The 13,774-nt window shown below is 49.3% G+C and overlaps 1 protein-coding gene across 16 annotated transcripts in view; it reads left to right on the top strand.

The window, feature by feature from the left end:
- The window catches only part of Dock9 (dedicator of cytokinesis 9), a 250,768-nt gene that overhangs the window by 98,862 nt on the left and 138,132 nt on the right, over nucleotides 1–13,774 (top strand). For 3 of the 16 annotated variants that reach the window (XM_005355689.3, XM_026783244.1, XM_013349321.2), the window contains exon 1: nucleotides 1,679–1,951. The exons of the other annotated variants lie outside the window; for them this stretch is intronic. In XM_005355689.3, the coding sequence (XP_005355746.1) occupies nucleotides 1,832–1,951 (120 nt within the window). In that variant the 5' untranslated portion in view covers nucleotides 1,679–1,831. Of the gene's footprint in view, nucleotides 1–1,678; nucleotides 1,952–13,774 lie in introns of those variants that run through there. 16 annotated transcript variants of the gene reach the window in all.

The following is a 13,774-nucleotide window of genomic DNA, read 5'->3' as shown; positions in this document are numbered from 1 at the left end:
GCCCAGGGCATGCATCTCGACTCTGGGTTAGTGTGGTGCTCAGTACAGAGCCCAGGGCATGCATCTCGACTCTGGGTTAGTGTGGTGCTCAGTACGGAGCCCAGGGCTGTGCCTGTCAGGCAAACATTCCACCATCCAGGCTATGTTCCCAACTCTTTAAAAACGAGTTTATTAAAAAAGCCAGGTTTTGTTTCTCTCTTGACATAAGAGCTCACTTTTTATTCCAGGCTAGCCTTGAACAGGAGGCAGTCCTCCTACCTCAGGTTCCCGAGTTCATGCCTCAGAATTGCTGAGTGGAATTGTGGGTGTGAGCAGCCACACCCAGCGAGTTAACTAATTTTTAAATGTAGTTTATTTATTGAACCATTAATGCCCATACTCAAAAGGATTTCTGGTGTTTAAATGACAGTGACAGGTGCTAGCGGGGAGAAGGGGGGGCGGAATGGGCACTGGTTAGCCCCTTAGTTCCCACTGCCAGCCTCATTCGCTGTGCCTGGAGAGTGGGGTGTGGGGAGGGGGTATGGGGAGGGGGTGGGGATGATACCTGCGTTTCTTCTGCCGGTTCTGTTCCCCAAGTGTTCTGTACTTCGGGGCTGTGGATGCTTTAGAGCTAGGTTCCCTGTTTACAGACTGTTACTAAATCTGTGTCGGTTACTAGATGCTTCCCGATTTCAGAGAAATAAACAGAGGCACCAAACGGGAGGTGCTCCCATTTGAAGCACCGCCTGGAAATAAATCAGTATATTTAATCCTGGAAGTGCATCACTATACTTAATCCCACGGTCCACGCATGCTCTCCCTGCCCTGCGCCGTTTTAGCAAATCCCGCCAATGCTTCTGTTTTACCTTTTTTTTTTTTTTTTTTTTTTTAAAAAGTTACTTCACCGTGAATATGAGGAAATAATAAAGTAGACTTCTGGAGGCACACTGGGGGAGGGGCAGCAAGTAGGACCCTGAAAGTAACCTAGCTGTTTCCCTGGGCTTTCCTGTGTGTCTGTCTCTGTAGGACGCTTTTGTCTTGGCTTCCCATCTGTTTCCTGCTCTCCAGAGAAGAGACTTTCTGCTTCACGTGCCCACTCTGACCGTCTTCATCCCTTAGCGCTGGGTGCACACCTCCTAGTACACACACATGTTGGTGCGGGCAAAGGAAACGTTCGTGGCGAACGCTTGTGTTGCATGGAATGCTAATTCATTCGGCATACTCTTAACAGTTAGTAGATGCTTGCGATTTCGCCTGCTGCTGTCTGTCCTTCCGTGAGAAGTGATTGGAATACCCTTGTGTGGTTGTCTGGTCCTGCTTTGATCAGCAGCCACCCACGTATTGGGCGCTTAGACTTAGCGCACACAGGAAAACATTCTGAAACTGCGGCTCTAGACTGTCAGGCTCCCTAGCTGGGAGCCTCAGTGTGGAAGCAAAGACGAGGGAGTCTCACTGAGATCCACGGGCAGTCTTTTCGGCTCTGCGCTGTTTGGACTCATATTGATTTGGCCCACGCCACGCGGAGCAGACAGACACAGTGAGGCTGGTCTTTCATCACAGAGGCAGCACACTGTGTATTGTTCTGTTTGGGGTTTGTTTTCCTTTGGCCAGCGAGCAGGAGCCTCCCATTTTCCGAGCTGTAGTAACACCCCTGGAGGCTGGCCTTCTCCTCGGCCATGCCTTCCCACCCCTCAGGCTCCGCACATCCAGCCAGTAAGGCTGACCCTTCGTGCCTGGGAAACCGGCTTCCTTTCCGTCCTCTGGCCAGTGGTGTGTGTGCCCGTGCCTCAAGCAGCAGGGGACTCTCAGCTGTCCCTGCTGCAGGCTTTCTGACCACGGTTCTGGGTGGAGAATGCAGGCTGATAAGTACAGGACTAGTGGGAGAAATGACAAGAAGGAGCTGGTCATCGAGTCCCCCCTGCAGTACAAGGATCCGGCCCAGGGAGACGCGGAGACCGAGAGCTCTGTGCTGGTAAGAACGCGGGCCCCACTCAGGACTGTGGCTGTGCGCGAACAAGTCTGCCAGCGCTTGCCCGGCTCTGACTTTCTGACTCGCTCCGCCTGTCTCTGGCTAGCTCTTCTTCTCTCTCACCCCCTCTCCCCTCCTCCCCTTGTAGGCTGACCTAAAGCCCACTTCCATTCTTCCTGGGTGAGGAGAGAAATGTTGATGTTTGTGGGTAAACAGGTTTCCAGGAGGAAACTCTGCATAAAACAATTTGGTATTGTTTAAAATTTTTGTCACACGTAGTTGCAACATTTTTCAGAAATAAACCCAACCAGGGACGTTTTAATAGCGACCTGGGAGTCGGAAAGAAGGCACTTGGTAGAATTAAACTTTCCTGTGCATTACCTCTTTACGTCCGCGAGAAAAGAAGGCAGGTGCTGAGGGCTTCCAGACTGCTTGCATTCTCTGCGCCTCACTTGGGTTTTCTTAACTACGGAGTGTGCTTTGAACAGAGTCAAAGAATCTCCGCTGTGAGGCAACTGGCAGAAAAGCTGATGTCTTAACATTAGCTAAATTCACAGCAGTTTGCACAGAGTCAAGTGCCGCGGTCGGCTCTGGGAGGGAGGACGTGAAAAGTGCCTGTGTTGTTGGCCGTCTCTGAGTAGGCTGTGCTTCCCTGTGGAATTCCTTTAATACAATAAAGGCATATAATTTTTTAAGCAAGCTGCAGAAACCACCAGCATCTCTGCAGAGGAGACAATCGAGCCTTTCACACGATCTGTTGAAGGGGATTGTCATGCTGGTGCCTGGCGTTTCTACGTAGCCTTTTTTTTTTTTTTTTTTACTTTTGCCTAAACGTGGATGGTTGGTTGCAGCTGCTATAGTGCTGTTTGGTTTCTGATTAATAGCCGTGAGGATGGAAGCTTTAAACTTTTCGAGAGCAAACCTGACATGAACGGATAGCTTTCCCTTGTGACGGAGGAGGTTGCCTTCAGAATGACTTTGCTCATCCTAGACTGGGTCGGTCAAGGAAGCTGACCCCCGCCCGCTTCCCCTCCGCCCGGCAGATGATGTTGTGAAGCAGTTGTATATTCCTCATCTTAGATCTTTCGTCTAGCTCCACGGCTTGAGCCACCTGTGTGCCTTCTACAGTAAACAGTGTGTGGAAGTGGGAGGAAGTTGTGTGGTTTGGGTTCCCCAGAGAATATCCTTAAATGTGTTCTGTCGGGGTTCTCCTGGTGTCCAGAATTAGCTATGCAGAGGGTTGAGCGGCTTGTAGCGATGTTGCGATTTTTTCCTTAAATAACATAAAAGTGACTTTTGAAACGCTGGCTTCTCTTTCTGGTGTTCAGTGTCGTTCAGTCCCCCCCCCCCCCACTGCTCAGGCGGCTAGGCGGTAGTTATTTATTTACTTAGCGCACATCTCCCTCCAGACAGTCCCACAGGGAACAGCAAAAGACAAGGCTGGGCCGGCTACAGCTGTACATGGGGAAATACTCCTTGGGGCGTGGAAACTTCTGGTGCCGTGGAACGGTCCAGTTCTGTGCACCTGCAGAGAGGTAGGTGTGTGGAGCTCCAAGGAAACCGATACATGAAGACACCTTTCTTATCTGCAGGCGTTCCCCTTCCACACAAGATAAGAGGGGGTATCAGAAGCCAGGATATGGGGGTGGGGGGGAGGCTCACTTCCCAGGCAGATCTCCTTGCTTGGGAAGATAGCTGCCCACAGCAAAGGTGATCTCAGCAGGCTGCTGGGGACACAGCTTGTTCTCAGGGGAGCACTCTGGAGTGTGCGGTCACAAGATCAGTTTGTCTGGGTGCTAATCCTTAGTTGAGCCCCAGTAGCCCCTGTACCTAAGCCTGTAATTTGAGTGAACTATATGGAGAGATGTTTAACTACGGGGAACATAGTTCGTTTAGGAAGTAACATTTAGTTATTGTTTTATCATTATTTATTATGATTTAATTACTATTTATTATTATATAAAATGTATCAGTAGTCTCTAGGAGACAATAATAAACATTTAGAAGGGACAGCTGATAGTTAACAGGGAATGTAAACAGTACACTCCCATCACTGGGGCAGGCTCCCCGTCCAAAGCCTCTTCCTGTGTGCGAGGCCCCAAATGCTCTGCTCCTCAGCCACACCGAAGCCCTAAAATAGTTAACCTGCTCGTCCCACTCTTCAGAGGTTGACATTGTTACTGATCTGCTCGGGTACTTCCCGTCTTGTCCTGTGCGTGTCAAAGCACAACTCCTCTCCATCTGTCTGCTTTGGAAAGTACACGAATAAAGGTACATTTCTCCCGAAACACATCAAGAACCATGCATGTGTGTGTGCACGCGTGTGCGTGCATGTGTGTGCGGCTATCAGATGCCTATCAGAAATGGAGCTCATGTCTCGTCCCTCAGGTATAAGGAGCTTCAGTTCCTGTCTGCATCTCATCCCCTGCCTTTGAAAAAACACATGGCTACACCTGCCTTTAGTGCGTGGTTCTGGGGATCAGATTAAGGTCCTCAGGCTTGCTTGGTGAGCACTTAGCTGACAGCTATCTTCCCCGCACACAGAGGCCTTATTTTTAATGGTTACGTAATATTGCTTTTACGTTTCTGCTGTAATTAGTTTGTGAATGTATTAATGTGTGTGTGTGCGTGCGTGCGTGCGTGTTTTAAAGTGCTTTCTGCCATCCTGCTTATCCTGTAAACTATTAGACGTTTCACCTTGCCCTGTGCTTGGCAGTAGTGTTTGCTTTTCCTTGGGCCTGCCATGTTTAGGGTTTCCCTGAGCAGTGTTTTTGTTTGTTTGTTTGTTTTCACAGGGCTAGGAAGGCCATTGGTGGTGGTGGTAGTTTTGTTTTTGGATAGGTTCTTAACTTCCAGACCACTCTGTCTCCTTTCCCAACAAGTGTTGCAATTACAGGCGCAGGCTGCCACACCTGGCTGGAAAGTCATTTTTTTGTTTTTTTATGTGTGTGTGCGCGTTGTTTTAGTCTTGTTTGAGTTTTCAAGACAGGGTTTCTCTGTGCATATCCCTGGCTGTCCTGAAACTTGCTTTGTAGACCAGGCTGGCCTTGAACGCACGGAGATCCACCTGCCTCTGCCTCCCGAGTGCTGGGATTAGAGGTCTGGGCCACCCACCAGTACCCAAGAACAGCTTGTGTCTGGATGGGTAAAGCCTCAGAGACCAAAGGGCTCAGCTTATGGGTTGTCTTGTCTCTGCATGGTAGCGGAAGGTGAAGGAGACCGGTGTGCCTATCCACTCAACTTCCTGGGCAGACCACTGATAGTGGCTCTGTGGCCGTGGATGACACGTGGGGAGAGCCCTTGGGATTCTTGCTGTCTGTGTATTGTCTGTTCACGGAGGGGGGAGGAGAGCTCCACTCTGCCCTCCAAACTTTAAGGTGTGGTTGGTTCTTGGGAAGACCTTATTCTAATGGTTGCTTTCCAGCCCTCTGGAGGAAAAGGGTGTGGTGTTCCCAGAGTTCTAAACCAGTGGAGCTTCCGTGTTGGGTGTTTTTGTGAGGCAGGTAGGGCTTGTAACACTGGTCTTGGTTTGAGAGTTTGGGCATTTGGAAGATGCCAGGATAGGGAGGAGCTGAACTCTCCAGCAAAGGGACTCATGTTTTCACAGACGTTGTTTGGGTCTTTTCGTATTTTTGAGAAACTTACAGGCATCGACAGATGAGTTTGAGTTCTGACCGGAATGTTTGCAGTCAGCCATGTTCACTGTGCAGGGAGGTAACCACCCTTGTGCCCCTTGTAGAGAGAGAGGACCCGAGAGGACCCAGCTTCCGGTGGTCCCACCAGTGCATCAGTCCCACAGACAGGGAGGAGAAGTCGAGGGCCTTTGTTTTACTGGAGACACCAAGTGAAGGAAGACTCGGGCCCTAAAGTGCAGGCCTGCGGGCAAGGGTTTAATAGCCTGTAACGCGTACTCACACCGAGAAAGAGCTGCATCTGTGTGGGCTGCCTTAGGAGGAAGGCTCACCGTTGGTGTTATTTCATGAGTCATTTCTTTGTTGTCTCTGTTTCAGTAGTGTGAGGGTTAGGAACGTTCCCGCCACCGTTGTGTGATGACACGTTTTCAGGTCACCAAATCAGGACATTTCCTTCCTGAGAGCTGCAGACACTTCATTCCTGTGCCCCCATTTTTCTGTTTCATTTGCTCATTCTTTAGTTCATTCGGCCACACGTGTTAAGACCTAAGATCTAGGGGCTGGAGAGATGGCTCAGAGGTTAAGAGCATTGCCTGCTCTTCCAAAGGTCCTGAGTTCAATTCCCAGCAACCACATGGTGGCTCACAACCATCTGTAATGGGGTCTTGTGCCCTCTTCTGGCCTGCAGGCATACACATGGACAGAATATTGTATACATAATAAATAAATAAATATTTTAAAAAAAACTGAGTCTATTAGTTCTTTATTAAAAAAAAAAAAGACTTAAGATCTACACTGGGGACACAGAGGCCTGTCCTTCTGCGGTATTAAGTAGCTCAAAAATGCTCTCGTGGTAGCCACAGTGTGTGTTAGTATCACCCACCCTTTCCGAAGTCTTAGAGAACACTCAGCTCATCCCGCTGGAGGAAGGCCATGCTCTGGGTACCCCCCCCCCAGAAGCTTTAGGCTCTCCAGTAGGCAGGGGCTCCCACCATTTCTGGAGCTGTTTGCACAGGCAAGGCTCCCACTCTTACACACTTGCTTTGTTGACTAATCTAGGAAGGAAACTTCTTGGGTGCACTCGTTCCTAGAAGGGCAGAGCAACTGTCCTAATGGTGTCCCCCAGGGGTTCCGTGCCTCCGTCACCTCCCACTCTCATGCCAAGCTGCTTTGGGATTCTCACCTTGTAGAGAGGAAGACCTGCTTCTCTGGGGTATTTCCTTTCTCCTGCCATAAAGTGCATGCAGATTGATCGGCCACTGTCTTATACAACAGGGTGATACTCCCTGACTTTTTATATTGGTGGGATAGTTAAAAAGCTAACCCCTGCAGCACACCAGGCACTGCTAGATGCACGATTTTGTGAGCTCTCACAACCCGGGAAACAGAGTCCTCGCCGTTCCTGTTCAATGAGGAAATAGGCTTCCAGGGGCTTGGCAGTGGGATCTGCATCACTGTAAGGTGCAGAGCCAGGATGGCAGAGTCCTGGTCAGGTTTCCTGAGATCTGTACCTGTACACGCACGCACACATGCACACGCATGCACACGCATGCGCACCCTCTTACTGATAGACACAAAGGTATTCACTCAAGCCTGCCATTGTGAAGGGAAAGGCAGATAAGAAAGGTCAAAAGCCCTCACCATAAACTTGAAAATTCAAAATGGAGAGATGGCTCAGTGGCTGAGTGCTTGCTGATCTCACAGAGCACTGAAGCTCAGCCCCAGGACCTACATGGGGGGCTCACAGTTGCCTGTAACTCCAGCTCCCCGTGGGTACCCTCATACGCACGCAGCATGTGCACACTTACACGTAAGCACACAGATCTTAACGAGCACACGCACACATTCACACACACACACACATTTCTGAGCTTTGGCAGTTTTATCTGTGCAGTGAGCAGTAGATGGTAAACTGCCACTCAGACCAGACCAGGGCCAGGTCAGAACTAATATCATAGAGATTTAATTTTAAGCTTTAAGCTTAGTTATGTTTAAAGGTTTGGTTTGGGGGTTTTGGAAGCTTCCTAGTTAAGGTTACTGTTGCTATGGTGAAACACGGGACCAAAAGCAAGTTAGAAAGGGTTTATATGGCTTACACTTCCACATCATAGTCCATCACTGAGGAAGTCAGGACAGGAACTCATTCAGGGCAGGGACCTGGAGGCAGGAGCCGAGGCAGAGGCCATGGAGGATGCTGCTCACTGACTTGCCCCCAGGGCTTGCTCACCCTGCCTTCTTATAGAACCCAGGACCACCAGCCCAGGGATGACTCCACCCACCATGCTGGGCCCTCCCTTATCCGTCACTAATTAAGAAAATGGCTTATGCTGAACAACAGTGGTGTACATCTTTAATCCCAGCACTTGGGAGGCAGAAACAGGTGGATCTCTGTGAGTTCGAGGCCAGCCTGGTCTACAGAGAGAATTCCAAGACAGGCTCCAAAGCTACAGAGAAACCTTGTCTTGAACCACCACTACCCCCCCCCAGAAAAAAAAAAAAAACAAGAAGAAAGAAAATATATAGGGGAATTTTCTCAATTGAACTTCTCTTTTCAAGTGATTCTAGCTTGTGTCAAGATGACGTAAAACTAGCCAGCATGGCCACCAATAGATTGGGGCAACATTTCCTCATGGACGGTGTCTGAGTCAGCTGTTTGGAAATGCATGAAAGGGCAGCATAATTTGGGACAGTGGCTAGGAAGATATTAGAAGCCCCTCTTGGGCCTCCAGACTGCTTATGAAGGTAACTTTAGAACCAAGAAGGCCCGGACTGTATAGTTTCTACATAATTTTCTAGAAGCTTGAAATCCTCTGTAATGTGATATAATAGTTCAGAATTTCTCCTAGAAAGGTGTTCTGAAGCCGAGGAAATTTGCGGGGCCCTCACTCCGTGAAAGCATGTGGGCCTCTGACCAGCAGGGCCCTGAGGAGGCTTCCTGGATGGACGTTGATCCCTCGAAAGTTCCTCCCAGGGAAAGACTTACAGGAGCCCTGCTCACTCTGGTGCTGAGGAGACATGCTTGCATTTCTGTTTCCGAACAGTTCAGTGGAGGTAGGAGCTGCACCGCTCACCCCCCAGGGGACTGGGATTGCCCATACTTCCCACCTCATGGTCTTTCCTTACTCTCTTCTGTAGAGGAACGGAAACACGGCTTCCTTGCTATGCTGACGCTGGTCTTGAACTTCACTGTGGTAATTTGTGTCCGATACCTTGGCGTCATTGCGTGAGGGCCATGCTCTCGTTCCTTCCCTTCCACCTTGAGAGGATTGGCTACTTGACACCCAGCTGCATTACATCGCCACAGAGAGAAGGCACGATGCTGAAGGAAGCAGCTAGACCCCAGGGCGGCATCCCCAGCCACGCTGCTAACATCGCTTAGTTGAGTTTAAGCTGGTAGTTTAGTTAACTGTTTATCACTTGACTCGGGTACACAAGGGCAAACTTAAGTTCCCAAAGTGAAGCCTTCTCCCGTGTTTGTAGGTGCTGCTACCTCTCTTTGCCACCAGTGCCAGTGTCTTCCTGTGCTGGAAGCACAGCAGAAACTGTGGCCATGTTGGCGTGCACTGTGGATGAGCTTTGCACGCTGGCTTCACAAATCCCCATCCAGTCGGTGCTTGGCGAAGGGCAGAAGGAGCACAGACAGGAGGAGCTTCTCCAGGACCCTAGGTGTCCCTACGCCTGTTGTACCTCACAGGTGGATCTGACTGCTCCATCTCTGCTGTGGTTTTGGTTTTCTTTCTTTTTTTTTTTTTGGAAGTTTCAGAAAGTAACCTTTTGCTTCTTATGGGTCACACCCTAAAAGTAACAGAAATAGTATGTAATTAGTGCACACTCTAAACTTTCTGGTAGTCAAAGTAAGGTAGCTTGACACAGGTATAATTGACATCTTAACCAAGAATTTCTAATAAATTACTAATCTTTTGAAAATATCAAGGTAGTTGTACTTTCTTTTTTTTTGTTTTTTGTTTTTTGTTTTGTTTTGTTTTTTCGAGACAGGGTTTCTCTGTGGTTTTGGAGCCTGTCCTGGAACTAGCTCTTGTAGACCAGGCTGGTCTCGAACTCACAGAGATCCGCCTGCCTCTGCCTCCCAAGTGCTGGGATTAAAGGCGTGTGCCACCACCGCCCGGCTGTACTTTCTTTTAATCAGACTGATTTTGATGTTTAGTCTCTGTTTACAGTACAACTGAATTCAGAATAGGTGTGTGTGTGTGTCTGTGAGTGTGTGTCTGTGTGAGAGCATGAGTGTGAGTGTGGGTGTGTGCATGCGTGTGTGTATCGGTACGCTGGTGAATGTGCAGGCCAGGGCTCAGCCTTAAGTGCCATTCCGCCTTGTTTCTTGGGGACTCTCAATGGCCTGAATCTTCCCAGTAGGTTAGACTGGTTGGCCAGCAAAGCCCCGGGCACCCACCTGTCTCCATCCTTGCAGCGCTGGTATTATAGGTGCCACCACCATCTGCTTTCTCCTGGATTCTGGGGATTGAACTCAGGTTCTCACGGTTGCAAAGCAAGCACTTCACCGACTGAGCCATCTCTCCAGCCCCGGAATAGCCACACTTTAAGTGCTCAGCGGTCACATGCGGCTCGTAGCCACCTCATTAAATGCCACTGAATATTGCTTATCCATAAATTTTCACATTTAGCCTCAGAATAGAAATTTGTCATGGAGGAGGGTGAGTCACTGGATGAGGTAACACACTTGTGAATCTGCAGGAAGAAAGCAGATGATGCTTGTGTAAGCCCAGGTGTTCCTTGCAGAGTTCACTCCTAAAGTGTGCGCTTGCCTGGTGGGCATCCGTGTGTATCCATGCATCCGAGCGTGTATTTCAGAGTAAGATTATTAATATCCTCCACCCGGGACGTGCGTGTTGTTGAAGCAAGCACTCTTTTTCTCCGTGGAGCGAGACTGTCAGCCTCCCCAACGTGGCACAGTTAGCTCAGCCGTGCTCAGAGCTGGGCAGAAAGGCCCTGTCCTCGTGTTACCTCTGGACACATGGAGGACGTGCCTTAATGCAGAACAGAGGAGCGAGGCATTGGCTGCCTGCTTCCATCATGCTTACTGACCGTGTGGTGGGGTAGTCCTGGAGTGGGGCTGGGAGACTCGGGGTTACCATCTGTGTGATCGTTCCTAAATCCTCTAACTCCTCTGAGCTGATTCCTCAGTCTATGAGATATGATGTGTAGCCTGGCAAAAGAGATGCCAGTTGAGGGGTCAGATTTTCCTGAAGCTGAACTGTGCTTGGCTACACATGAGCCCTGTAACCCAAGTGATGGGCCCCGGCTCTGTAGGAGGGCTTGTGTATTGAATAATACAATAACCCCATGGCAAAGAGAATAGAAACCCATTTTACGGATAGAGATATTTGTTTATTTTTAAGTTTTTATTACATTTAGGTGTGTGTGTGTGTGTGTGTGTGTGTGTGTGTGTGTGTGTGTACAGGTTGTATTTTAGCTGCTGAGTCATGTCTCTGTCCTCAGAGAAGGGTACTTAGAGGTTTAGTAAGTACACAATTTGCCCTAAGACCACGTCGTCCCTCAGTAAACCGTAGAGCTCAGAATTTTTGGAAAACAGTTTCTACAATGAGATTCTCCGAAGCAGATGGCCCAGTCGAGTGGTGACTGGAGCATTTGCTGAGGCCGTGCTGGGCCACCCCAGAGCTGCTGATTCAGGGGGTCTTGGGTGAGCTTGCATCTTTAATAAATTCCAGGTGCTGGGGCTGGGCCTGGAGCCGAGCTCCAAGAGCCTCTAGATTGCTGTAATGAAGCCACACACGCCATCTTCAGTAGTGCTCCGTATTTTGGGGACCAGAACTTAAATTCTGGCTCAACCGATACCTGCTCTGCTGCAGCTGGTCTCTGCTGCCCTTTCCCGGTACGCGCGCAGGGACTTGTCTGTGAGCAGAATGTCCTGTGGACATTCACCCCTCAGCCCCAACAGCTTAAAATAAGTTGTTATGAAATCAGACGAAAACCGGCTTTTAGAGCCTTTTTGTGTAATTGCTTGACCTCTTTGCTTCAGAGTTTCAAAATAGCTTCCGTTATCTCAGAAGAATTAATAATTTCTAGGCTGTGATGTTAAAGAAAGACAAATACAGGTTTTCTGAAAGAGTGTAGTATAGACTTACTGTCGAATTTCTTATTGATCCCTTCTCACCTGCAGAAGAAGGCAGGCAGAAGCAGGGCATGCTGGGGTTCCTGAGGCTTTCCCTGGCCTCTGTGGGGCCTGTCAGAGAAAGGCATCGCTGGAAGTTGTCACCGTGTGTGCAAGGGAGCACATCCCATTCCTCTCTGTGTTCTCTGGGTGTGACTCGTGGGTACGGGGCAGGGAGTGAGTTCCCTAAATTCCTGTCTTGTCATCCTCTCTTCGTTAATATCCTCAGCAGTGACCCTTCTCAGCACAGCTCTCTAAGTGGGAGCAGATGCACGGGCTTCAGGTCATGGGTGTTAGTATCATTGTGATGTCATTGCTTAGTCCAGCATTTCTTTTACCCATTTTCCAGATGCTGTGGATTATACAGTTGTCTTTAGTTCTGTTCGCTTGAGAAGCAGATTGGTAATTTTTGAAAAGCCATGATTTAAAGCCCCTCGTCTTCGTTTACAGTCACATGGTTTTAAGATGGACAGTCTTTGTTACATGGATACACTTGATCCATAAAACCACCGCTCAGTGACCAGTTCTGTAATCCGAGTGCTTTTGAAAGTGCTCTCTAGAGTGGGGGATCCAACGGCCTCTTGTTTCTCCCACAGAAAACTGGACTCACAAGTGTGTCACTGTTACATCTACATGGACGGCTGGGAGTCCGATGCCCCCGTAGGCTGGGCTACAGTCTTCAAATCCTCCCGGGTTGAGCTTTAACGCTCGGGTTCAAGCGTACTTTTTAGATAAACTGCCATTTGCATCCTGTGTTGATCACGGTAGAAATTAAGATTAACAGTTAATTAAATTAGTTAATTAAAGTTAAAAATATACAATTTGGGTGGGAAAGGGGGAGAACCTGAGCTGGGACTGCAGACTCTCCTCTCAGGGACTCTGACGGCCCCTTCCTTTCCCCTTCTTCCGAACCCACCTGTAGTGTGGATGGCCCCCACGTTCAGATGCTCCCCTAATGCCGAGACAAAACACCACAGCTCAGCAACTTACAGAAGAAAGTTGGTTTGGATTTAAAGTTTCAGCCTGACGAGAGTCGATGATGGCAGATTGGGGGCGTGGCAGCAGGAGCTGCAGCTGGGGCGGTCTTGGACTGTAAGCAGGAAGCAGAGAGTGGTACAGGAGGCCTTGGAAGCTCACAGCCCGCTCCCAGTGAGGCCACACCTCCTAAACTTATTCCAGCGATGCCACCAAACAGGAACCAAGTGTTCAAACTCTGAGTCCATAGGGGATATTCTCATTCAAACCACCACATGTCCATATCATGAAAGTTTCTTAACCTATTTTACAGATGTGTACTTCAAGCCCGGGGTGGGGGTGGGGGGGATGTTGGTGACATCTCAGGACTGTGACTGAGAGCAGTTCTGCTCCTACAGAGAACTTGAGTTTGATCCCCAGCACCCATGCTGCAGGGCACCTGCATACTGTGCACTGATACGCACGTGCGCGCGCGCACACACACACACACACACACACACACGCACACACACACGTACGTGTGCGCACATACATACACGTTAAATGTTTTTAGTATGTTCTCCCACAGCTTTTCCCACACATGTTAATGAGCACTCTAGGGAAGAGCTTGAGTCATGGAATCATAATGGATTGGGTCGTGTTTGTTGTGACCTCAGAGGTTTGTTGGTTTGGTTTTGAGACAAGATCTCACTGTTAGACCAGGCTAGCCCGGAACTCCAGCCTCAGCCCTGCAAGAATGAAATGTGTGTTAGCATGCTGGCAGTGTCCTGCATGTCTTAATGTCACACATCTGTTATTCAGTGATGGGAGTTCATTTCCCCCGCTGGAAGGTGTGTGTGTATGTGTGTGTGTGTGCGCGCGCGCGCGTGCGTCTCATCAGTTCCCCCACTGGAAGGTGTGTGTGTGTGTGTGTGTGTGTGTGTGTGTGTGTGTGTGTGTGTGTGTGTCTCAGTTCTCCCGCTGGAAGGTGTGTGTGTGTGTCTCAGTTCTCCTGCTGGAAGCTGTGTGTGTGTGTGTCTCAGTGTCTCAGTTCTCCTGCTGGAAGCTGTGTGTGTGTCTCAGTTCTCCTGC

This window comes from Microtus ochrogaster, chromosome 17 (assembly GCF_000317375.1).
Source record: "Microtus ochrogaster isolate Prairie Vole_2 chromosome 17, MicOch1.0, whole genome shotgun sequence".
NCBI classification, from domain to species: Eukaryota; Metazoa; Chordata; class Mammalia; order Rodentia; family Cricetidae; genus Microtus; species Microtus ochrogaster.
The sequence above is the reverse complement of the archived record's forward strand: the minus strand, read 5'-3'. Positions and strand labels throughout refer to the sequence as shown.